Here is a 27,095-nt window from a genome sequence, read left to right as displayed (position 1 = left end):
TTTCCATGGTGGGTGTAGCAAAAACATATGCAATGTCCTATCCATTTGGAAATGGTCTGTTTTGAGATAGCCTTTCCTTGTGATACTGTAGCATAGGATACAAAAAGCTGGTCAGATTTTCTGAAAACCTTAGTTTCATCTAAGTAGTAACTTAGCTGCCTGTGAATGTCCAAGGAATGCAGGAGTCTTTCGCCTTTGTTCTGTGGATTTGGAAAGAAGGTGGGTAAATGGATGGTTTGATTTAGAGCCACACTGGATACCACCTTAGGCATAAAGGAGGGGTTAGTTCATAGAGAAACTCTGTCTTGATGAAAAATGAGGAAAGGCTCTACCGCCATTAGTGCCTGAAGCTCTGAAACTGTTCTAGCTGAAGTAATTGCTAGCAGCAGGGCAGTCTTCCATGATATAAACTTTAAGTCAGCTGAGAAAGCTGGCTCAAAAGGAGGTAGTGTGAGTTTTTCCAGAACAAAGTTGAGGTCCCAAGTAGGTGATGGTGATCTCCTGGAAGGCCTAATGTTTTTGGCACCTCTGAGAAACTGCCTTAGGAGGGGATGTGAAAATAAGGGAGGATCCGTGTTGTAGTGAGCAGAAATAGCTGAGGCGTGGATTTTAACAGATGAAAAAGAAAGCCCTTTGTGTAACATTTCAGTTAAATATTGCAGAATCTGAGGTATGTCAGGCTGAAGGGTCTTTTGGCCTTTAGCTTGGTTCCAGGCGCAAAACCTTTTCCATTTGTCTAAGTAGGCTTTCTTGGTGCTGGGCCTCCTGGCTTCCAGAATAACATCCATAACAGCTTGTGAGAGAGGAGCTGGCTGGTTGCTTAGGTGATTTGCCATGCATCCAAGTTTAAGGTTTTGAGCTGGCTGTGTAGAATCTGATTGTCTTGCTGTGTGAGCAGGTGGGTAATTTGTGGTAGAATCCATGGTGTGCCCTGGGCCATATTCCTTAATAGTGGGTACCAGTGCTGGCGTGGCCAATCTGGGGCAATGAGTATCACCCTACCCCCAAATCTCACCCACCCCCAGTACATCTACCTTTATAGTCACCTGAATCTCCTCCCCATTTCCCCTCAGCCTATCCAATCTCTTTGCTCCTCCCCTCCTAGCTGCAGTTCAATTAAGTACCCCTCCTCTTCTCTATTATCTTACCTGACTGCACTCTCACATATACTTCTCTACCTTACATCTCCAAACTCTCCCACTTACTCTACCTCCACTTCAAAAGTCTATCCTACTCTATTCACCCATGTCTCTTCCACATCATCTCACCTCTTTTACATGTATTCTCCTTCTAATAACTCTCTATAATGTAACCTCCTATTCCTCTACCAAACTACCCTCCTCTTTACCCCTCCCCTCCTCCTCCACTCTCTCCCTTCCCCACACTTTGACATTCCACTTTTATTTAATATCCCCCTCCCTACTTCAACCTAATCCATTTCATTATTTTAAACTAAAACTCCATGCAGTTTAGTTAAAACCTCCAGCTATCAAATTTAAATTACATCTCCCTCTAACTTTATGTCACAATCCAATGTCTCTCCTCCTCTCTCCCTTTTCTTGGCTTGCTCTAGCAGGAGACATCCATCCGAACCCTGGGCCAACACCTAGTAACAATCTCTCTCCCACTACCTCCTCTGTTAGAAACAGCCATAAATACCTTACATTCATTACCATTAATACCCAGAGTATAAATAACAAAATAACAAACTTCCATGCTTGGCTAAATCACACTGCACCTGACATAGTAGCAGTAACAGAAACCTGGCTAAAACCACTATCTACTAACTCTGAGATTATACCACCTGGCTTCCAAGCTCTTCGATTCGATCACCAAAACAAAAAAGGAGGTGGTGTAGCCTTAATCTACAACTGCCTGCTGAATCTCTGCCCTTACTAGAATCCCATTCCTCAGTTTAATAATGCCAAACTAATCATAGGAATCCTCAAAATGAACAACTTTAAAAGTATCTGTATTATAGCCATCTATATTCCCCCTGGTGACAACACTTCCACCCTAGAGAATATTCTCTTATGGGCCTCAAACAACATCAAACGTGAGACTTACATTCTAGGTGATGTCAACATCGACTGGAATAAAATTAATAACAATACTCCCACCCTGTCTATCAATCTTTATAATTTTACTCAACTAAAAAACAACATTACCAAACCTAACAAAAATAACCCCCCAGGGTCCATCTTGGACTGGATCTTAGTCAGCCACCCTAATAACATCTCTGACTTTGGTATACTACCTGACTCAATAAGTGATCATCTTCCAGCCTTTATTAATTTATTAATACAGCTCCATCACCAACACCAATATGCCCACACTCGTAACCTCACTAATTTTAACCCTTCTATATTCTCTGAAACCCTTAAACTAACAAATTGGGATACACTAAAAACTCTTCCTCTAGATGAAGCCTTGGAAGTCTTCAATACTACCTTTCTTAAAATCCTAAACTCCCAGGCCCCACCTCGAACAAAACAAATAAAATACAACTCTGCCCCTTGGCTAACTAAGGACACTAAAACTCTCATGCTACAAAGAGACAAAACATGGAAACTCTACAATAAAAATAAACACCCAGCTTCATTCCTTCAATTTAAGCAACTCCGCAATCTCACCAAAAAACTTATCACAAAAGATAAAAAATCATACTACACCAAACTACAGTCTACCCTCTCAAACAATCCCAAAAAATTCTGGAATTCCATCAACTCCCTCTTACACCCAGGTACTAAATCCAATCCCTGTCCAGACAACAATAAGACTGACACAGAAATTGCAACCCTTTTTAACTCCTTCTTTACCAGCTCCATAGCCGAACTCACCAAATCCTTCTCCAATTCCACCCCCTGCCCTACCCCTAAGCCTTCTTCCCCTTCCTCTCTCCACTCCTGCTCCCCTAAACCCCCTCCCACTTTTTATCTAAAACCTGTGTCAAAACCACCTGTATCAAAAAACTTCTTTCCAAACTCAAGCCATGCTCTAATGTCCCCGACAATATCCCATCACTCTCTTAAGCTTGCAGCAGATGGCATCGCCATACCCATCAGCATTCTCATCAATGGATCCATCCAGGAATCTTATGTTCCCAAACTATGGCGAGATGCCTACATTCTGCCCCTTCATAAAGGAGGCAAAAATAATAGCATTTCTAATTTCTGCCCAATAGCCATTCTTTCACCAATTTCAAAAGTACTTGAAAAATGTATCCACCTGCAACTCATGCCCCACCTCCTAAATAACCATCTCCTCACCCCTACTCAACATGGTTTCCGTCCTGGCCACAGTACCATTACTGCTCTCCTCTCTTTCTTTGACATTGTCAACCATGCCCGTGATTCTGGAGATGTTGTCTCCACCATCCTTCTTGACCTTTCCAAGGCATTCGACACAGTATCACACACACTCCTTCTTAACCACCTTTCTAACCTCAATCTCTCCCTTGATTCCCTTTCTTGGTTCAAAAGTTATCTCTCAGACAGATCCCAAGCTGTAAAATGGCAACCGGGTACCTCTACCTTTCTACCTACCCCAACCGGGGTTCCTCAGGGTTCTATTCTCGGATCTATGCTCTTTAATATCTTCATCAATGATTTTCACTCTGCAATTCCTCATTCTCAAATTGTGCAATATGCAGACGACTCCACTTTAATCTGCTCAGCCTCTAACCTTCTCGAGCTCCAGGCAAAAACCCAATTGGCCTTCACAACTACAGAGAATTGGATGCTTCTAAACCATCTCTCCCTTAATGCCAATAAATCCCATATCATTCTCTTCTCCCCCTCAAAAGCACTCCCTCTTGATGAGCCATCCTTCAAGATCACCAGCCTCTCCCACTCTTCAATAGAAGTTGTTAGTTGTGCCAAATTACTTGGTGTTACCATTGATGAACACCTGAAATGTAATACTTATATTCAACTAAACATAAAAAAAACCCATCAGAAGCTCGGAATGCTTTACAGAAATGCTAACTTTCTCTCATTAGCTACAAGACAAACACTCCTCTACCTTCCTTCTCCCTTCCCTCTCCCTTCTCTATTGTATGGTGCTCCTCTTCTAACCAACCTCACAGCTTCTATCTCCTCAAAACTTGAAAGTTGCTACTACAAAATCGCCAAATTTGCTACTAACTCTACTCATTCTACACACCATTGCATCTCCCTCCATAGTCTTCAATGGCTAGAACTCCCTAATCATCTTGATTACCTCCAACTTACTACTGCCAACAAACTAATTTTTAAACCCACTGCTTGCCCTTCTACACTCCTCTCAGGCCCCTAAGATCAGGCCACCAAAATCTTCTTTCAGTACATAAACCTAAACGACCCCCTGGCCACCTTCTACTTTCTTATACTATAGCAAAAAAATGGAACTTGCTTCCTCCCCTTCTAAGAGTCACTACAAGCTATGAACAATTCAAATCTCTTCTCCATTCTCACCTCTCCCAAAACTGGAAATGTAATTGTATACTTCCTACCTAGATCCTATTACATCCTAGTTTCAATATTCCGCCTCCTGTCCCTCTTCTTCCAACACTTTCCTCAACTCCCCACCCTCTACTTCTTTATCTCCTTTCCCCCTGTTTAACTCTATCTAAATTCCTTTTATATCCTCACCTCGCCACTGCCTATTCTTGTAACTGTATCTTTTACCATTTCCATAAGATGTATCTTTCACCTCTAACATAAAGTGAAACTTTGTCTAACTGTTCTTTTTTATCCTCCTCCTGGCATCTCTTCTCCTTTAAATTCTTTGCACCTCCCTTTTTCTACACTTCTCCTTGATTTACTTCTTGTGCAGTTTATATCTATGTATATATATATATATATATATATATATATATATATATATATATATATATATATTTCTTCTATGCTAACAATACAATTGTATAAAAATGTTATTTTTACTTGTTTGTAAATTATTAAGTGTGCAATGTTTTAGGAATACAGAGCTTTAAGTGTGCAATGTGTTTGTAATATGGAGCTTTTCTCCCCGGGCCTCCACTGAAAACGGGCTTTTGGGCCCAGTGGACTTCCCCGGTTATCAAACTGGAAATAAATAAATAGATTCGGGGTCTCTCCATCCTGACTTTCAGTAGCACCTTTGTGATAAGGGGTAATGGAGGAAAGGCATATACTGTTAGCATTTTCCAACTGAATGAGAGTGTGTCCACTTTCCAAGCTTGATGGTGAAAAGTCCTTGTGCAAAATTTTGTTAGCTGATAGTTTTGAGGGCTGGCAAACAGGTCTATGTCTGGGAGCCCCCATTTTTGAGCTATCATTGCAAATACTTGTGGATCCAGTTTCACCGTGGGGATCCATGATGTTTCTGCTTAGGTCGTCTGCCAATGTGTTCTTTTTTCCTGGCAGGAATTGAGCTTGTAATTGAACTTGGTAAGCCAGTGCTGTGTTCCACAAGGTCATTGCTTGCTTGCATAGAGGGTAGGAGTGTGTACCCCCTTGTTTGTTTATGTACCACATTACTGTGGTGTTGTCTGTCCTTATGATAAACTGTCCTGGATGTAAGAGGTCCTTGAAGGCTGTCAGAGCATTTTGTACAGCTAGCATTTCTTTTTGATTGATGTGCAGATTCCTTTGATCTGCAGTCCATATGCCTTGAACGCACCGTCCTGCCATGTGTGCCCCCCAGGCATAGTCCGATGCATCTGTTGTCACAGTTTGCCTGGCTGGGGGTAGGGTGAAAGGCTGACCCTTGTTGAGGTGACATGCCTGTGACCACCATAGAAACCCCTGCTGAAGGCAGGAAATGAGAGGTATCATTGTTTCCAAGCTGTGGCTGTGTTGAGTCCATACGCTTTTTAGGTACCATTGTAATTTCCTCATATGCAGTTTTGCAAATGGTATTAGTAGTATGCAAGATGCCATGAAGCCCAAGGCCTGCAGAATTTTTCTTGCAGGGAGTTGGGTCTTTGTTGCCATTATTCTGAAGTACTGAGTTAATTGTAGTTGTTTGTCTGGCATCAGATAAGCCATCTGGGCCATTGTATTCAAGCTGGCACCCAGGAATGTCATATTTTGTGAGGGCACTAGTTTTGATTTCTTTTCGTTTACTGTGTACCCTAGGCAACTTAGAAGATGTTTTACAAAAGCCAGGTGTTGTAAGAGAATGTCCTTGCTTTCTGCTTGGATGAGACAGTCGTCCAGGTATGGGTATATTTGGATTCCTCTTTGTCTGCAGTATGCAATTACTGGTGCCAGGCATTTTGTGAAGACCCTGGGTGCAGCAGATAAGCCAAAGGGCAGTGCAGAGAATTGGTAATGGGTTGAACCTGCAATGAAATGGAGGTATCTTCTGCAATTTTATCTGATAGGGACATGCAGGTATGCCTCCTTGAGGTCCAACGTTACTAGCCAAGCTTTCTTGCCCAACATGGGAAGCTGCTGCTGTGCATCTTGAATTTGCGTACTTGCACGAAGGTGTTTAAAACTGAAAGGTCCAGAATGGGTCTCCAAGTATTGTCCTTTCTGGGGACTAGAAAGAGCCTTGAGTAAAATCTTTGGCCTTGCTCCTGTGTAGGTACCAGCTGAATGGCTCTCATGTCCATGAGAGCTGTAATTTGTTTTTGTGCCTCTGCCCATTGATTTTGTGGCAGGTTTGGCATTCCTTTTATCCTTGGCAAGGTGTGGAAATGGAATCTGTATCCATGTGAGATAATGTCTAGGACCCATTTGTCCTTTGTGACGATGCGCCAGTTGTCTGCAAAAAGTGCTAATTTTCCTCCCAAGGGAACTGCCAAGAGAGTTTTGCTTGGCAGTTTGAGGTTTAAGTCATTGTGTTTGCCTTCTAGTAGTTTGGGACCTGTCTTCTCCTCCCTTCTGTGTTGCAGTGCCCCAATGGCGAGGTTTGTAAGGGATTTGTGCTTGTCCTCTGCCCCTTGGGCACCTGTATTTACCCTTCTGTGGTCTGTCAGAAGCTGGAAAGGACCGATTTTTTGTTGGCCAATTTCGGCTGAAGCGTGGGAGCTGTACCTGTAAGAAATATTTGACCGTCTGCATAGATTTTGCCTTATCCTCCATTTTCTTTAAAACGTCCTCTGCTTTAACCCCAAATAAGACATCCTGCTGTAAGGGTACATCCAGTAACTTTGCTTTAACATGCTCAGGCAGAGATTGTTCCTTTAACCAAGCATGCCTATGTATAACAGACCCAGTAACAGCTGTTCTAGAGGAAGCTTCCAAGGCATCAAAACCACATTGTAAAGTAGGTTTGCCCACCTGTTCAGCTGCATGCAACAAATCTTGCATTTCCTTGAATTCAGATTGTTGAGGGTGCGTGCCCATCTTTTGTTTTATTTGAGACATCAGGAATTGCTGGTATTTAAGCATGTGAAATTGACTATTTAGTGCTCTCATAGCTAGAGTAGCTGAGGTGTAAACCTTCTTCCCCCACCTATCTAGTGCTCTGGAGTCCCTTTCTGAGGGTACAGGATTTTTAGCCATAGAAGCCTTAGCCCCTTTGGGACCCTGAGAGATTGTCTCTGGATCAGCAACAGGGCTTTTGTAAAGGAATTTGTGTGAGTCAGGCACTCTATAGTATCTATCTGGTTTGGTTGGAGCAGGAGACAGAGAATCTGGATTTAGGCTAGATTCTAAGAAAACATCATCCACAATGTCCAAAACTGGGGGGATAGCAAGTGGTCTGTGCTGGGGGAGTAAAATAAACTCTCGGAGCCTTTTCTTTGAGTCGGAATAGTCCTGACCTTCCCAGTGAAAATGTTCCCTCATGGTATGTAAGGTTTCCCCAAAGGAATAATCTTCAGGGGGAGAAGCTGAGGGAATGGAGTCTTCAGCATCAGAATCTTCATAAGGGGAAAAGGAGTAATCCTGTTCCTCAGAGGAGTCTGAGGAAACAGACATTTGATCAGAGGAAGCATAATCCTCCTCTTGTCTAGGCCTTTTGTCGGGGGGGGGGGTTGGGAACCCCTGATCAAAGAAATCAAATCTTCAGCCATTTTAAATATCTGTTTCTTAGGCATAGGGCCTTGACCTGGAGACTGAAGTGTAGGCTTTTTTGGTTTTAGAGGAGTCTTAAGCTTAGCATAAGATTTTATGGTGAGAGTAGTCGGTCTGAAGACACCTTCAGAAACTGAAGGTGTTTCTACAGCACCGGCTTCTCCTACTATAATGTTGTCGGTAGGGCCTAAAGAAAATGGCTGCATCACCCTAGAACTCTCTGCTGGGGGATCCGAAGCGGTCGGGGGATACAATTCAGCGGTTGCCAGGGGCTGCGTAGGCGCCTCACTGAAAACCGGCGACTGGCCCAGCCGAGGCCTCGGAGTCTGGATTGGATCTAGGCTGCCTGTCTTTATCTTTGCGTTTTTTATGCACGCCGGTAGTCGGTTGCTCCGACGGCATAGTGTAATTAAATTTTCTACCGAAGTAGTGTCTTGCGAAATCAAAGCGTCGCTTTATAGTTCGCTTATTGAACCTAGCACAAAACCGACAACCAGTGACGTTGTGGTCTCGGCCTAAGCAAGGTATACAAAAAGAATGAAAGTCCTTATGAGGTATTTTCTTCCCACAAGAAATGCAATTGTTAACTTTTTCTGACATCGGACTGAAGCAAGAAAAGGTTCCCCAATTTCTGACATCGGACTGAAGCAAGAAAAGGTTCCCCAATGGGGTACTTAGCTTTGAAGACTTCGGACTGAAACTCAATTCGAAAATCTCAGGTGTCGGCCGACCGGCACTTGCGAACTGCTTCTGCTTTGGGAACCGCGTGGCAAGAAAGACTGAAGAAAATGGCGTCGGATGCCTCTGATATACCCCTGGCGCTCTGATGTCAGAGAAGAAGCGACGGCAAACGACGCCGGACCAAGACTTTGGAATTCGGGCCGACTGCGGGACCGCCTGACGGCAGGATAACCCAAGTGTGATGACTGCAGCAGGGTAACACGATGAACATCTACATTTGTTAGATGACTACAAACTAGGCATCACTGACTGTCATAAAGAAGTGATGCACTGAAAATAGGCTAAAGTTAAATGCACAAAAAGGTGAAATATGGTCACATTTGGTAAAAAGCTTCCTCCCTCAACATACAGTACAGCCAACACCTCATTCCAAAATGATAATTAATAACATAATTTCGGATTTTGGAAGATGGGTCGATAATTCCCACTCCTTTAACTACCATGTAGCAATAGTAGTCAGAAAATGTTTCTATTTAGCAGATGTACTTTTTGCAATAATATCATCCAGGTTAAAAGAAGCTATTATCCCTCTGTCTACAAGCCTACTTAGACCCATTAATGACTGAAGCATCCCCTTTGGGATGTACTGTTCTAGATATATATTAAACAACTGGAAAGACCCTACAAGATGGTTAACCTAAGGTGCCTAAGCTACCAAGAAAAGCTTGAAATGCTTTCCAATTACTTGGTTTCTTACTGGCTTTTGCATAGTGAATTATGTCTCATGTTTCACACCTTTAGGAATCATCCTCCTTGATCTCTAGTATCTTTGTAAATCAAATAGGTGCACTAATACCAGCATGAAGTACTTAAATCTCCACCAGCACATAAATAAAACACACTAAAGAGACAAATGTACTACCCAATGCCTATGCCCATAGGAAACAGACTTCCTGTGCAAGCTAAAAAAAGTGACTTGCTAGAACTCTTCACATTAATCCTGGACAATTAGATGGGCCTCTACTAATTTACAATGAGACTGACCTGCTTTGCCCTTCTAGAGAAAGCATGTACAGCATGAGGCTGGGGACTGTCAAGGCATAAGTGGTTTTATGAGTCAAATGTATTGTTTTTCTCATGATCCAATGAAATACTTCTGATGAATTCCTGGATTCAAACAATGAAGTATGACAGCTGAATACATGTACAGAATGAGTAATGACTCTCACTTAAGAAATCTAGCAGTTTTTTTTTCTATTTGACTGCAGACACAAGTTTTTCAAATATCATAATGATCTTTCACCTTGACAACACAACAAAACAGAGAAATAGCTCGCTGTGATATTAGTTGCCCTGATGAGATTCGTAAGCCAAGCTCTGGAATGGTGTTCACAGGAGGAAGAGGATATGAAAACTGCACATGATAACTCTTCTTTCTCAGTAGGAGGCTGTCAGTTTTTGTATTGCTTGACTGCCCCAACGGTACACAGTTTGCAAACTACAAACTTAAAAAACAGCGACAGTGGTCTGCAGCAAACTATGTATGTCTTGTAAGAATGTCATGGGGAAGATGGGAAACAACTGCTAGGACACAACAGAGACACTTGAAGGCTTGGGGTACCCCCCCCCAGCCCTCACTCCAAGATGGTAAGAATAACAGAATGTGTAATGACTGAATGTCAAGTGAATAGGAGAGAGCAAAGCAGTAATTTTGACCACTCTACCAACAGTTAAACTGCAGAAATTATTTGCAGCTACATGGACTCTCCAGGATCTCCAGTATAAAAAGGTCTTAATCACTGGGACTTACCTATTCATTAAAATGTAACCAATTACTAAATAACTGGACAAAAGTCAAGTTCTTATATCCTCTTAGAAAATGTATGAGGAACAGTCTTAAGTTACGTCCTACATACAAATTCAAAATACACTAAAGAATACTTTTAGTATTTACCTTTAGTAAAACATAACAGCCTTATAACCCTGCAGTACTGTAGGAGTGAATGGACAGAGCTCAACTGTGTCACTATTAGTTACATGCTCATCACTGTACGTTTGCACTGGTATGAAGGAAGTCAGCACTAATCAGATGACAGCCATGGGAATAAATGCCTCTTTGCTTTACAGGAGAAGCACACAATTTTTATGCAGCTGTCCAGACGGGCATGCTTGTATATCATAATGACATGCCAAAATGTATTCTGCTCCACGTTATAAAACCATTACCAAAGAATGACCTATACTTTTCTTTCTCTGCAACTGTTATAATTTTCAATGTAGTGCTCTCTTACATTACAAGCTCTTCAGTTTTCTTAGTATTCTGTTTAATCTCTTTTTGTTTTAACTTTTCAATGATAAACATTTTCAGTAGTATTTTGCTCCTTGCTAACTTCCAGCATTAAAAACATCACTCCTTACATATTCTTCCCCTCAGTAACCATTTATACAAAATATACAATGGTGACACATGCTTGCCAAATACAAATATACTCCTGAAGCAGTACACTAACATGGTCACTGTTACAAATGGCTATGCAGCAGTTTACCTCTAAAACATTTTACTATATAACATGAGGGACATCTAACAGTCTATCCCTCCATATGTGCCAGTTAAGCTGTGGTAAGCCATCTGAAAAATGGACAGGAGAATATTGAGATGAAAAACCTGAAACTGGTGTGGAAGAATTTTGTGTACTGTGTTGTAAAATGCCCATATATTAAGGACAGATGGAAGCCATGCTGCCTTCATGCATGCATCCCCCCTGCTTTCCCTGTCCACTACTGCAGTCTCATCTACAACACTGACAGCCACTCTAGCTTCCTCCAACTCCATCCACTATACCACCCCATAGTCTTTATCACTCGTATACCACTGCCAGATTTCTAAATTAGCTATCCACTAACTACATCACACACTCTATACCCCTACATCTACTACATATATTAATACCTCACTTTCCTGCTTCTCATACCTATCCTATCATCCTCTCAACCTTCCCTATCTCTCCCCTGTTACTATTCCTCTCTATTTACCCCCTGTTACTTTTTTCCCCTTTACCTACCTACCTGGCCAACTCCTCCACTACTCTATTCTACACTACCACACCAATATGGATTATCTATCCATAAACTGATTATCTGTGTTTACTCTATACAATACTGTTAAACCTGAATCTCACTTGCATTAAACTGACCTATGTCACCCCTGTACCTGATATGTTAACTTGAACTAAATATGTATAATATGTTACTTGTCTATATTAAGACTGTTACTTTCTATGAATGTGAACACCTCAGTATTCCTTGTAATAACTGTCTGAATTTTACTGTGGAGCTTTTCTCCCCAGGCCTCCGCTGAAAATGGACATGCATCCAGTCGGATTTTCCCAGTCAACAAATGTAAAATAATAAAATAAATAATCTACAGCATGTTCAAGGTTAGTAACAGCACGATTAATATCTAAGGGGTATCAGCTAGTAACTATAAGCAGTTAAACATGGTCTACAAATTTTTCCTGTTCAAACTGCTAGATTATAGTATGAGTATATCTTTCATATTCACCACTTGTTCTGTTTTACCATAAAGCCGTCTCTTTTGAAATAAAATTGTAACCAGAGACACCTTCCGCACAAACTACTTTTAGAAATTTCTTTAAGGCAAACTACCTACTAATAAATAATACAATGGCAAGATTCAAATCCTCACCAAACCCGGTTAACGCTGCTACATACATGGAAACATACACGACCACTGTATACGGGTATGTAAACAGCTGTACAGTTGCCTCAGTATCCTGTAGGAACAAGTGCAAGGCAAACTCGGAAACAAACTCGAATGGTGGAACCACAACATCAACAAGCTTTACAATGAAAGAAAGACAATTTTGATTAAAAGTAAGATGAGTAATTCCCAGAATGATACAGCCATTGTCACTGAAACAAAGAGACAACTCAGGAACTAAACACAATCCACCAAAGTCAAATCTGAAGATTAAAATAGCTACTTAAGCCAAAAATAATCAAAAGCCTTCTTTAGTTATCTTTGTAATCTCAAAGCACAACAGAGAACTGCACTGAGCTGTCGGTGAATGATGTTACCTACTCTGAAACATATTCATTTTACTTATTTATTTACTTATTTATTTATCCTTTGTTGACTGGGCTAGTCTCACTAGCCTAGTAGCCTCTTTTCAGAGGAGACTTGTGGTGTATTTATACTACTCGGGGGAATTTGGCCACTGTATAAGGAAACCTCCCTTACTCTTTTCAATAGGTGCTGTGGGATCTTTTGCATCCACCTGAGCTACCATCAACTCAAAACAGATGGGGCCTCAGTTTAAGTCTCATCCGAAGTATGGCACACTCAGGACTAAAGTACCCCCTTATGCTGCACTGTAATGTCGGTTTCCGATCTACCTGGTGTGGGAGTTGAACCCATAACCTTCTGTACCAAAGACGAGTGTGCTATCTGTTGCACCACTGACATTACGGAAGCCAAGTGACAGTGACAAACTGAAGACATAGTGAACCTACTGGCTGACAAATTCAACTCAAACTTCACCCATCTCTCCCCTCTCCATCTGTCTGACAAGATATACGTGAAAATGGCTTACCTCCAGCTAAAAATACTGCATCGATGGGTCCTGACAACATTCATGGATGCATCTTAAATAGCATGAAGCATAATTTATTCACCCCCTGCAACAACACTGTTCAGCCTCAGCTTCATTACAGGTTTTCTTCCAAGTGAATGGGGAAGAGCTGCAGTCACTCCCCCATACAAGGAAGGACCTTCCATAGACCCAGGGAATTGCAGACCCATAAGTCTCACCAGCCTCACACACAAAGCCATGGCTAGACTTACCATGGAACTTATCAATAAGGACTTAAGAAGTCTTTAAACATTGGACACCATCTCAGTTTGAATTAATCAAGGGCAGATCATGCTTAGTTAACCTAGTGGACTTTTTTGAAAAGGCCACCAAAACAATAGTTGAAGGTAAAATGGTACGCCCAGCATACCTCAAAATGGCCAAAGCTTTTGACATGATTCCCCACTCAGGCATAGTAGAAAAACTAAATAAACTTGAAATAAACCCCTACATCACCTGCTGGAATGCAAACTGGCTCATAGATAGGATGCAAGAGATCATAACAGGGGAAGCTGCATCCACAAAGAGACAAGTCACTAATGGATTCCCCCAGGGTTCGGTACTGGGACCTCTCATGTTTGGCATTTACTTCTCTGATGCAAGCCAATACCAAAGGGCTCCAGCTGACTAAGTTTGTAGAGGACTACAAGCTTAAGGCAGTCATTGAATCATCAAATGACTTAGCCATCTTGCAGGAAGGTTTGTCCCAAATAAACAAAGTACAGTTTTGTACCTACCATAAATGTAGATGTTCGAAGATCCACATTGCTGCAGTCATAACCTGTGGGGGTAGTCCGCTGTCCTCGGTCGGCCCGAATATTCAAGTGTTAGGCTGGCGTCGGTCATGGTCGCTTAGCTCTGACGTCAGTACGCCGTGGTACTAAAGTGCATGACCGACGCCATATCCTCAGTCTTTCTTGCACCAGATGTCAGAAAGCCTTAAAAAGAAAGGCTATAGCCACAAATAGAAAAACACCCAATTACCAAAAAAGCAATAATAGGTACACCACAAACCACCCAGTCACCCTAAACTACAGAGGGGAAGGAGGGAGGGTAAATTGGACTGCAGCAATGTGGATCTTCGAACATCTACATTTATGGTAGGTACAAAACTGTACTATGTTCTTCATCTCACATTGCTGCAGTCATCACCTGTGGGTAGAATCCCAAAGCAAAGGTAAAGGGAGGTTGGTAAAATCAGAAAGCATTAGGAGCTGCTAACATGCCCTGTAAAACAGCAGTGGCAAACCCAGCCCTAGATTTAGAATAAAGAGGGAGATGGTAATGCTTAGAAAAAGTGTGCACTGAACTCCAGGTAGCTGCCTCCAAAATATCCTTAGTAGCTACTCCTTAAAAAGCAGTAGAAGTGGCAGTTGCTCTAGTGGAATGAGGTCTGATTCCAGCCGAACCTCCTTACCATGATGAGAATAACAAAAGCAATACAATGACCAATCCACTTAGAAATAGTTTGCTTTGAAACAGGTTTTCCTTGTGAACCCAAGGCAAAAGAAATGAATAACTGTTGAGACCGTCTGAACCCTTTAGTTCTGCTCAAATAGTAACGTAACTGCCTGTGAATATCCAAAGAATGCAAAATTTTTTCCCCCTTATTTTGGGGATCAGCATAAAATGTAGGCAAATGAATAGATTGGTTTAAAGCCACATTAGAAACAACTTTCGGCATAAAAGTAGGGTTAGTACGCAGGGATACCCTATCCTTATGAAATATCAAGAAGGGTTCAACTGCCATTAGAGCCTGCAATTCAGATACCCTTCTAGCAGACGTAACAGCCAACAAAAAAGCAGTCTTCCAAGACAAAAACTTCAACTCAGATGTAGCTGCAGGTTCAAAAGGAGGTAAAGTGAGTTTTTCCAACACAAAATTGAGATCCCAGGAAGGAGTAGGAGCTCTACGCGGGGGTCTTATATTCTTTGCCCCTCTAAGAAATTGCTTAAACAAAGGATGAGAGAATAATGGTGGGTCACAGTCATAGTGAGCAGAAATAGCTGCAGCATGAACTTTTACAGAGGAGAAAGACAAACCCTTGTCTAGTAATTCTGTAAGATACTGAAGTGAAACACTCAAATTAGGCACTGAAACATCAAAGCTCTTTGCCTTGCTCCAAAGAAAAAATCTCCTCCATTTATCAGCATAAACTTTCCTTGTACTAGGCCGTCTGGCCTCCAAAATGACATTCAAAACTTGTTGTGGAAGCTGCGACCCCCCAGGGTCTAGAACAGAATACGCCAGGCTGTCAGATGCAGGGACTGTATCCTGACACTGAGGAAATGATTGCTTGTCTGGGACAAAAGGTGTGGAACTGGTGGCAAAGGCCAAGGAGGCTCCCGTACTAAACTCCTCAGTAGAGGGTACCAGTGCTGACGTGGCCAATCTGGAGCTATTAAAATCATGCAGGGCTTGTCCAGTCTGACCTTCAAGAGTACCTTTGGAAGGAGAGGTAGAGGAGGAAAGGCATATACATGAAGGTTGCTCCAACTGAAAGACAGAGCATCCACTTTCCAAGCTTGTGGGTGAAACATCCTTGTGCAAAATTTTGGCAGTTGAAAATTTTGTGGAGAAGCGAACAGATCTATGTCTGGAGTCCCCCAAGCCACTGTCAACTGTTGAAACACATGAGGATCCAATTTCCACTTGTGGGGATCCACCATCTGCCTGCTCAAAACATCTGCTAAGGAGTTCTGTGCTCCTGGCAGAAACCTTGCCTGAAGAGTGAGGTGCAAACTGAGAGCAGTCTCCCATAAAATCATAGCTTGTCTACAAAGAGGGTACGAATGGGTTCCCCCCTGCTTGTTGATGTACCACATGACTGTTGTGTTGTCTGTTTGAATCAACACTCGTCCTGGATGAATGAGATCCTTGAAAGCCATCAATGCAAACTGGACTGCTAACATCTCCTTCATGTTGATATGCAAATGTTGAAGTCTGGCAGGCCACGTGTCTTGAACCCATTTTCCATTGAAGTGTGCTCCCCAAGCCATGTCTAAGGCATCTGTCGTTAAGATCTGACTCGCCTCTGGTCGGGTCACAGAGAGTCCCTTGTTTAGGTGACATTCCTGAGCCCACCACAAAAATTCCCTTTGAATGCAAGGTATTATCTGAATGACAGTGTCCAAATCGTGGCAGTGTTGAGTCCATACGCTTTTGAGATACCATTGTAACTTCCTCATATGCAGTTTGGCATTGGGAAGCACCAGAATACAAGATGCCATGAACCCCAAGGCTTGAAGGACTGTCCTTGCAGTCAGCCTGGACCGTAGAGACAATTTTTGGAAGTAAAGGGTAAGATTTCTTTGTTTGTCCGGGGTCAAAAACGCCATCTGAGAGGCTGTATTCAGTCTCACACCCAGAAAGCACATGTCCTGAGAGGGTACTAGACTGGACTTTGTTTCATTCACAGAATACCCTAGGCATCTTAACACTGTCATAACATACTGTAGATGGTGAAGTAACTTGACTTTGTCTTGAGCAAGAATCAGGCAATCGTCCAAATAAGGATAAATTTGTATTCCTCTTAACCTTAAGAAGGCTATCACTGGAGCCAGGACCTTTGTGAACACCCTGGGCGCAGTAGATAAGCCAAAGGGCAATGCAGAAAACTGATAATGTAAAGTCCCAGCCCGAAAACGCAGGAACCTCCTGCAACTGGGCCTGATAGGAATATGAAGATAAGCCTCTTTGAGATCCAGAGTTACCATCCAGTGATCTTTGCCTAGCATAGGCAGAAGTTTTTGTAAAGTTAACATTTTGAATTTTGGAATGTCCAGGTATGTGTTGAGAATAGACAAATCCAGTATTGGCCTCCAAGTGTTTCCTTTCTTTGGCACAAGAAACAGGCGAGAATAAAATCCTAGGCCCACTTGTGGCTGAGGGACCTCCTGGATAGCCCCCATTTTTAGAAGTAAAGCAATCTGTCTGTAAGCCTCCACCTTTTGCTGAGGAGGAACGTCTGGCATGCCTTTGAAAGGAGGCAAGGTGTGGAAATAAAACTTGTAGCCTCGATCTATAATGTCCAACACCCATTTGTCCTGGGTGACCAAAAGCCAATTTTGCCTGAAAAGTGCCAACTTTCCTCCCAGAGGAGCTGCCAGACAGGAGGGATCTGGCAGCTGAAGATACAGGTCATTGTGTTTGCTTACGAAAAGGCTGACCCCTGCCCTCACCTGAAGATTGTGCAGGGGAACTCCACATCCTCAGTCTGAAGGAACCCTGAGCATGAGCCCTGCCCCTACCACGTCTAGATCTGCCCCTAGATTGTAAATCAGAAGAAGGATAAGCCCATCCCTTAGCAGGCCAATTTCTGCTAAACTTAGGGGGCTGTACCTGTAAAAATTCCTTAACTGTCTGCATGGACTTAGCTTTGTCTTCCATCTTCTTCAAAACCGACTCCACAGGAGAACCAAACAGAACTTCAGATTGAAGGGGAGCATCCAAAATTCGAGCTTTTACATGCTCTGACAAATTCTGATCCTTAAGCCAGGCATGCCTACGAATAACTGATCCAGTGGCAGCCACCCTGGAGGAAGCCTGAAGAGCATCAAAACCACACTGCAAAGAATGCTTACCCACCTGATCAGAGGCATGAACTAAATCTTGCAATTCTTTACATTCAATACCCTCTGCTAAAGCATCAACCTTAGATTTTAACTGACTTAATAGAAAATTCTGGTACTTCAGCATATGAAACTGGCAATTCAAAGCCCTCATCGCTAGAGTGGAAGAGGTATACACTTTTTTACCCCACCTATCCAAAGCTCTAGAATCTTTATCCAGAGGGACTGGATTCTTCACAATAGAAGCCCTGACACCCTTAGGTCCCTGGCTAATAGTCTCCGGGTCAGCTCTAGGGCTCTTATACAAATATTTATGGGCCTGTGGCACTCTGTAATACCTGTCTGGTTTAACAGGGGCAGGAGGTAAAGAATCAGGATTAAGGGAAGCTTCAGAGAAAACATCCTGTACAACATCCAAAACAGGGGGAATAGCCAAGGGCCTATGCTGTGGTAAAAATAAAAATTCCCTAAGCCTCTTACGAGAATCTGAGAAATCCTGACCTTCCCACTTAAAATGCTCCCTCATGGAATGCAGGGTCTCAGAAAAGGAAAAATCCTCTGGAGGGGAAGCAGAAGGACAAGAATTCTCTGCATCAGAATCAGAATAAGGAGGGAAATCCTGAATGTCCTCAGCTGAAGACTCAGAGTAATCTGAGGAATGCTCTAAACCCTCTACCTCTGGCTCCACCCTAGGCCTCTTATCCGGGGGGGGGCATAGAACCCCTGATTAAAGTAATCAAATCCTCTGCCATTTTCAGCATATGCTTTTTAGGAACAGAACTAGGGCTGACACCAGTGGAAGACAAACCAGGCCTGAACTTGGAAGGTGCTTTAGAGACAGAAGTAGAAGGCCTAACCACCTTATGCAGAGAAGGGACTACAGTAACCTGAGAGGCCCCCTCAGCCTGACCCGACTCCTGAGAGGCCACATCCTGCAAGATTAAAGGCTCCCCCTGAGACTCAGCTGAAACCTCGGCTGGATCCACAGATTCCACCGTAGTTTCTAAAGAACCGGCGTCTGTAACGGATGACTCATCCTGCTTGGACTTTAACGTTTTTTCTTTACGCTTCTTAGCGGTAGCGGGCGTCAGAGGATCCGACGGCATATTGTAATTACACCGCTTACCGAAGACAAGTCTAGCACAATCTAACCTGCGTTTAATGGTGCGCTTATTAAATTTAGCACAAAAGCGACACCCGACTACGTCGTGCTCAGGCCCCAAGCAAGGAATACAGAGAGAGTGGTAATCCCTATGAGGTATCTGCTTCCCACAAGAAATACAATTATTTACTTTTCTGACATCCGGATTTAACTGAGGCAAGAAAAGACAAAAATATTCCCCAACGGGGTACTTAGCCCAACTTGGTCTTCGGTCTGAAACTCAGAATACGAAAATTTCAGGACGCCAAACGGCACTTGCAAACGCTGCTTCTGCTTCGGACCATGCGGCAAGAAAGACTGAGGATATGGCGTCGGTCATGCGCTTTAGTACCACGGCGTACTGACGTCAGAGCTAAGCAACCATGACCGACGCCAGCCTAACACTTTGGTATTCGGGCCGACCGAGGACAGCGGACTACCCCCACAGGTTATGACTGCAGCAATGTGAGATGAAGAACATCTGGTGCCAAAATCAAATCAAATCAAAAACTGAAACTAAATACCAAAGATACACTATCATATTCTTTGGGAAGTCATCGACAATGGGGAACTAACACACTGGAAATATGCCCTTAACAGCTGACCTACCTGTTTTCGATTTTTGAACGTATGTGGACAGTGACCTAACTATATTGCGCAGCTTATAAACAAAAGGATTGTGTCTAGATCTCGAGATGTCACTACTCTCTTTACTCAGTACTCATTGGGCTAATCATTGAGCATAATGCCCCTTTGGCATGCATCTGTCCAGAGACATGCAAAACCTGGAACACCCACAAAAATACCTTGCTAGAAGGATACAAAGTCTAAACAATATGCCCTACATGGACCGACTCAAAGCCACGTCACTATACTCTGTATCCTACAGACTGCTAACAGGTGTCCTGTATCTGGCATACAAGGCATCCTCTGATCTAATACTGATGGACCTATCGCACATCAGCAAGTCAAATGAAGGCAGAAATACTTGGTCCAGAGATCTAAGCCTCTTTTACAACATCAATAGAATAGTTTGGAGGGACAGATATATCTCACAGAGGATACTGCTGCTGTGGAACAGACTCCCTATCCACATAAAACAAAGTTCATCCCTGTCCATTTACAAGCACAACTTAGATCAATGGATGGTAAACAGAAAATTTAAGTCAGGACGGTCTCCTGTACTACCAATGGACACAGGCCACTCCTGAATGCTTTATCCCATGCAAGGGTCCCCCTCAAATTATCTATGGCATGATCCCAGTGATTCTCACTACAGGTAATATATAATTATTGACCATAGGATAGGTGATGCCAATCTAACACCAAATAGGATATCTTCACACATGTGGTAAAAGGGAAATTGGCTAGGCTTAAAATGGCCCACAAGGGCAGATAGCCTAGTACTTAACCTATATACCTATGCATAGCATTACCAACAGCACGGCAGAGACCAGTGCTGAGCAAAAGCAGGGAAAAGTTAGTTATGACTAGAATATGCATCTGGAGTTTGTCTGCTATGTGACATTCTAGGAATTAGTTTTATGAGCCCAAAGTACAAATGCAAAAACAAAGTACATCTTTACAAGAAACTTTTATTCTGTTGATAAATGCTTGTAGAAAACAAAAAGACCTCTTGTAGAGTGCAGACTCTGCATATTTCAAGTCCCCGGCTTGGTAGATAATCTCTCTTTCACACACATACACTGCATATGCAGGCACTGTTGCATTACTTAGCATAATCACACACAGTAACTTACCAAGATAGAGCTGAGGCCAGTATGTTATTCTTTTCATCAGAGGGTAAGACACTACCAAGGTGAGAGAAGCAGCTCCAAGTGCAATGCTATAGAAGTCAAAATGATAAATGGCATATAAGAAATTACATCAAACATGGTCACCTTAGCTACAAAGAATTGCAAGTTTGTTCAGACTTAAAACTGACTTGAAATCATAGATAATATAACAGAAAATAGAAAATAAGTTACATTTAAATATCACTCTAGACATGTTTAAACACATTATCTGTAGATCAAAGAACTATATAAACAATGCTACTGAAAACAGAAACAAAGTAAATTCTTGTCTCCATAACTTCTGCACTTAAAAGGCCATTCACATCTTATCTGGTTTATTACAACAAAACATCCATTGCTTGGAAACATGAAAGAAAAAATACAACACAATATTTAATTATAAACAGTCACTATTTGCTAACTTACTGTACAAGAAGATCTACAGATGAAGTTGCTATATCAGGTACTGCTACAAGTCCAGCACAAGCCAATTACACAATCAGTCTGTAATTTGTTACACAGGTTAAGTCTAATATTTTATGTGTAGACTTTTTACTTCATTTTTATTTCATTTTTAACTGTGCAAGTCCACTAAGCATACCTAGGTGCCTATTTTCAATAATGACCTGCTACTACAACTGTTTGGTTAAGTGGCTTGCTTATAACTGCACAGTAAGCAGCTGGAAACTAAGGGAATGAAACGCATGTCTCAAGGATGATAAAACACAGTTGTGTAAAATCTTACCATAACAGTAGATGTCTTTTCCTTCACTGTTGCAGTTTTCCTTACATCTGGGATTCCCTGCCTCAGGTAGCATGACATCTGGCCAGTATACAAAAGCCTTAGGTTGCTGTAAGGTACGATGTAGTCACACGTATGCACCTCATGTAGCATAGGGCATAATCCTCAGAAATGATAGCCCCATTAGGAACGCCAGTCCAAAGAAAACCAAGAGGTAACCAGTACATCCAGAAGAGAAATGAACCAGGGAGAGGAGGGAGGGAGTGAATACTGCAACAGTGTAGGAAAGGACATCTACTGTTATAGTAAGATTTTTACACAACTGTAATATGTCCTATTCATGTGTTGCAGTATTCCTTACATCTGTGAGACTGCCAAAGCTCAAGAAGAAACTTGGGAGGAAGAAGTTCAGCAGAGCCTTCAAGGAAGCCATGAAAGATGGCCCTAGCAAAATCACCTCTAACTCTGGAGATTCCATCCAACTTGTAGTGCTTGGTAAAAGTATGCAGAGAAGTCCAGGTAGCTGTCTCAAGAATAGATAGAGTTAGTATCCAAACCTTTGAAAAAAAGCACCAGAAGAAACCAAAGCCCTAACAGAATGAGCCTCTACAGAAGAAGGAAGGCTCCTACCATGAAAAGAATAACAAAAAGAGATAGCCTTTGAATCCAAGAAGAAATAGTTTGCTTGGATGCAGCCAATCCTAGGGGCCTAGGATGAAAAGAAGCAAACAACTGATCAGATGTTCTACTAGACTTAGTCTTATCCAAATAAAATATGAGTTGTCTATCCACATCCAAAGTATGCAGCACCCTCTCTGGCAGATTGCCGGGAGGGGAAAATGTAAGCAAATGAATAGACTGATTAAGTGACAACCCATTAACCACCTTGGGGCATAAAAGAAGGATTAGTAAGCAAGGACACCCTGTCCTTATGAAACACCAAAAAAAGAAAACAAGCCATAATGGCTTGAAGCTCAGACACCCGTCTGGCAGAAGTAAGAGGTCAACAAAAGAACAGTTTTCCAACAGCAATATTACAAGGAAGCTGAAGCAACAGGCTGAAAATGACCCTGAGTCAACTTCTCTAAAACAAAATTAAGATCCCAGGGAGGAGGAACAGACTTCCTGGGAGGCCTGATACCAAAGGATCATCCAAAGTAAGTGGATCCAAGGTTACGAGAGAGACACAAAACAGAAAACCTCTGCAATTTGGATAAGTACGATTTCCTAGTACTGGGGTTTCTGGCTTCCTGCAGGACCCTAAAAGCATGTTCTCAGAAGAAGGGTGTCCATGCAGAATCAAAATCCTATCACCCACAGTATCAGTTGAACAGTGGACAGGTGTGGGATGGATGAGAGATCCCTTGCCTTGTGTAGGTCCACCCTGTGAGGTAACTTGTGATGACTGTCCTTGGCTAACTGCAGAAGAAGAGGAAGCCAATGCTGTCTCAGCCAAAAGGGGGTCACCAGCAAGATTTTGGGAGCATCCTGTTGAATTTTGAATAGGACTTTTGGAATGTCGGGAAGGGGAGTGAATGCATAAAGAAACATCCCCTTCCAAGAAAAACAGAAGGCATCTACCTTTCACACCAGAGGACCTGAGACTATGGCACAAAACAGAGGAAGTTGTCTTGTTCAGAGGGGAGGCAAATAGATCTACTTGAGGAGTACTCCATTGGTGGACAATGTCCATAAATGCATCCCTGTGAAGCATCCATTCGTGGGATTGAGTTAAGGATCTGCTTAGAGTGTCTGCCACAATGGTTTGACCTGAGGGAATGTAAACTGCCTGAAGAGTCACATGATACTGGACAGCAAGATCCCATACCAGGAGTGCTAACCGGCAAAGAAGGTAAGCTCTTGTTCCCCCTGTGGATGTGCGTGTTGAAGTCAAAGTGACTTCAGGAATCACTGAAATTTTCTCATGTGGAGTTTGGCCAGAGGGAGCATAGTGATGGTAGATGCCATGAAACCCACAGCTCTCAAGAAACTCCCTGGCTGTAATGGAGGCCAGAGGAAGAAGAGGCTGAAAGAAGGATATGAAAGTTAAAGCCTTGGGAGGCGTCAGGGATGCCAGCGTAGACACCGTCTGAATCCTGCAACCCAGAAAAATATGGTTCTGAGAAGGAGTAAGAGAAGATGTTTTGAAGTTTATTGTGAACCCCTGGCCCTGAAGAAGAGAAATGCCAAAATGAAGATTTTGCAACAGGATCTCTGCAGAGGATGCCTGAAACAGCAGTTCATCCAATTACGGAAATACTTGGATCCCTTGAAGCCTGCAAAAAATGTAATCACTGGAGTGAGGCATTTGGTGAATACCCTTGGGGCAGTAGAAAGGCCAAGGGGGCAAAGCAGATAACTGAAAATGCCAGGAAGCAACAGAGAAAAGCAAAAACGTCCTGAAAAGGGGATGGATCGGAACATGGAGATAAGCATCCTTGAGATACAGAGACACCATATAAGCTTGAAGAAGCAAAAGAGGAAACAGAGTCTGAAGGGACAACATTCGAAAAGTAGGCACCTTTAGAAAAGTGTTTAGATGAGACAGGTCTAGAACAGGTCTCCAAGTACCCTCTTTTCTGGATATTAGAAATATCCTGGAGTAAAAATCCCTCCCACTTTGAGACACAGGCACTTCTTGAATAGTACCCCAAGTAAAAAGGTCTCAAAGTACCTCTGGGAAAAAGGGGAGTTGTTTCTGAGGAGGCTGAGGAATGCCAATAAAAGGGGGAAGGGATTTCAACACTACGAAATACCCCTTACGAATAATGGACAGAACCCATGAATCCTAAATAAACTGAAGCCGAACAGGAAGCGAGAGAGAAAGGCAAACAGAAAGAGGAATATGGCTGGGAAGAGAAAGGTAGTCTGACAGTATCTGGTTTATCTGGAAGGGAAGACTTTTAAGTCCCTGAAGTATGAGTAGCCTTAGCAGGAAGATCCCACTTACCACTTTTTTTGCCTTTAGGAGGAGGGCGAGACTGCCTGCAAACAAAGGCAGGCTTATTGGGGTAGTTTCTCTGAAATTTAGGAACATGACTGACAAACACATGTTTGAATTCCTGTAAAGGCTTCCCCTTATCCTGAAGGGACTTAAACAAATCAGCAGCAGCTTCCTCAAACAAGTGTTTATTATCAAGGGGCATCCCTCAACTTAGCCTTCAGGACTGGTAGATTTCTCTGACCCACAGACCAAAGGAGAAATCTGGGAAGAATAAGCAAGGGATTTCTCATCAAAATCAAACTCCTCCTCAAAGGAATCCTGTTTCTGGGTCATTTAAGTGGAGTAGAGGATCAAGGGGGAGCTGGAACAGAAACCATGTGAGGAGGTTTCAATGGCATCAAAGCATTAAACAAACCCTGAATGAAGGCTTGCTGCTCACTCTGTGGATCCCTAGGATCAAGAGAGATATGTTTAGTTTTTTTTCTTCTTTAGTGGGATGACTACCCTGTAACATGTTGAAGGTTCTGACCCAGCATAGCATTCAATAATAGTAGTAAGGCCATCTTCCCTAAGTAAAAACTGAGAAACACCACTAGGCCCCTTGGAAATAATCAACCATGGTTCCCCTGATCATCCAAAAAGGACATCTGCAAAGTCTCTTTGGATGCGCTGAAAGCCGGATCCTAGCCAGCCTCCAACCTTCAGCACAGGAATCTGACAACAAAGTTGGGTGAACCTCCAGTTTCTCACTGACCTAGGGAGAAACATATGGCAGAGGCTGGAAGGTAGAAGACTCCAGTCTTAAGTTTCTTAACCTTCTTTTTCCCTAATGGCTGACCCTCTGGGTGGGAAGTTCCTTCCATAGTGTCCTTAGCAAGAAGCTTAAGCTGCTGATTCTCCATATACAATGCTAAGGAAGAAGGTCTACTACGAAGAGTCTTTGGTACAAAATCCTGACAAATAGAGCAAGACGTGTGGTTGTGAGAGGCGCCTAAGCAAAAAAAAAAAAAAAAAAAAAAAAAAAGCACTGTTCATGGCGGTCTTTATGGGGAATCTGTCTCCCGCCCTAGAATTTACCCTTCCTGGATGATATGAAAACCCAGGAGAAACCCAAAGACAAAAAAAAAAATTAAACCCCAATGGACCACTTATCTACAACAGCTCAGAAACCAGCAAACAGGACGTAGGTGTCCAGACCAATGCATTTGAACTGGCAGCAAAGAAGTTCTGAGGATGGTATGTCCAGACGTTTTATGACCTATATTATGTGAGGAGCATACATGTGATGTATGGCATACCTTAAAGCAACCTAAAGCTTTTGTATACTGGCTGGACGTCAGACTACCCGAGGTAGGGAATGCCAGATGTAAGGAGTTCTACAACACGTGAATGGAAGGACATCAAATAGTGTCAAGTAAATGTTGGCGGGTTGCCACTAAAGTTTCAAAGCTTTCCTGCATGGATGGAAGGGTACTAACATGAATGAAACTGGAACTTCAATGAAGAGACTACTGATTGATTTAGAAACACAGATTCCAACCAAGAAAGCCAAAAAATGTGTCATACAAAAAGCAGGGACTAGAGAGAGGGACAGAGACAGAAAGAAATATGCAATACCTCTTTTTCCCTTTTTAAAGCCCCTGCCCCAACTTATAATAACTGCCTGTCATCATAAATGATTTAAAAGCTTTTAACAAAAAGCAGCAACAGCAAACAGAAACTTCTGGTACATTTTGTAAAGAGAAAGGAAATGAGGAGAGGGGAGGCATGCTCACTTAAGTTGTTGCATACCACCTACATGTCATTTAAAACTTTGAAAAGGATGTGCAAGATGGTCACAAACATTTTAACTCATTCACTTCAGTGGAGCTCAGCAAGTTTGTACTGTAATTTCCACTGGGCCGAGCCTAAGCCTTTTGACACAATCAAATTATACCCTCGCATTTCAAACAAATGTTCAATCTCTGGAACCATAGGGTTATAAAAAAAGTATAAATGGCAAACCCTCCAGCACAAACTATTTTTATAGTGGTAGGATTCTTTAGGCTCTAGGTCTTAAACTGAAGTTTACAATTCACAGTAAACACAGTAACTATTACGTTTGTAATATTTTGTAAACGACTTACAATATCTAAGCAACCATTCAAGTTACACACATACTGTCAGCAGCATTTTATTCATCTAACTGAGAGCTTTCATATGAGGCTAAGGAGTTCGGTCTGTGTTACTTGGTTGTTGAGATATTTAGAATAATGTGAAAAGTATTATCTATATAATTTAATATAATAAAAACAACATTTAATATCTCTTTACCTGCACTAGACAAAGGTCAAATATCAATGCACTTAAGTTTGCCATTGTGTAAGCTTTAAGATGAAATTTTTTAAAACCTTGTACATAGCACGGTTTTGGAAATAGAGATGCAAATATGAACAAGCAATATTTAACGCCTGGAGGCATCAGTAGGAGTTAACTGCAGATGCATCTGGAGGCGTCTGTTCACAAATGAGCACAGCTGTATTCTTACATAACTGCACTACATACAAATGAGTACAACTGTAGTGTTACATAACTCA

The 27,095-nt window shown here is 42.3% G+C and overlaps 1 protein-coding gene across 1 annotated transcript in view; it reads right to left on the bottom strand.

Annotated features, from left to right (window-relative positions):
- COQ2 (coenzyme Q2, polyprenyltransferase) overlaps positions 1–27,095 on the bottom strand; it is a 403,478-nt gene that overhangs the window by 147,005 nt on the left and 229,378 nt on the right. Inside the window, exon 4 of the mRNA XM_044061117.1 lies at positions 20,798–20,883. Coding sequence (XP_043917052.1) covers positions 20,798–20,883 — 86 coding nt within the window. The remainder of the gene's footprint in view (positions 1–20,797; positions 20,884–27,095) is intronic.

The sequence above is a fragment of the Protopterus annectens genome, chromosome 2.part0 (assembly GCF_019279795.1).
Source record: "Protopterus annectens isolate FY-2018-M chromosome 2.part0, PAN1.0, whole genome shotgun sequence".
NCBI classification, from domain to species: Eukaryota; Metazoa; Chordata; order Ceratodontiformes; family Protopteridae; genus Protopterus; species Protopterus annectens.
This window is presented reverse-complemented; position numbering and strand designations above follow the sequence as displayed.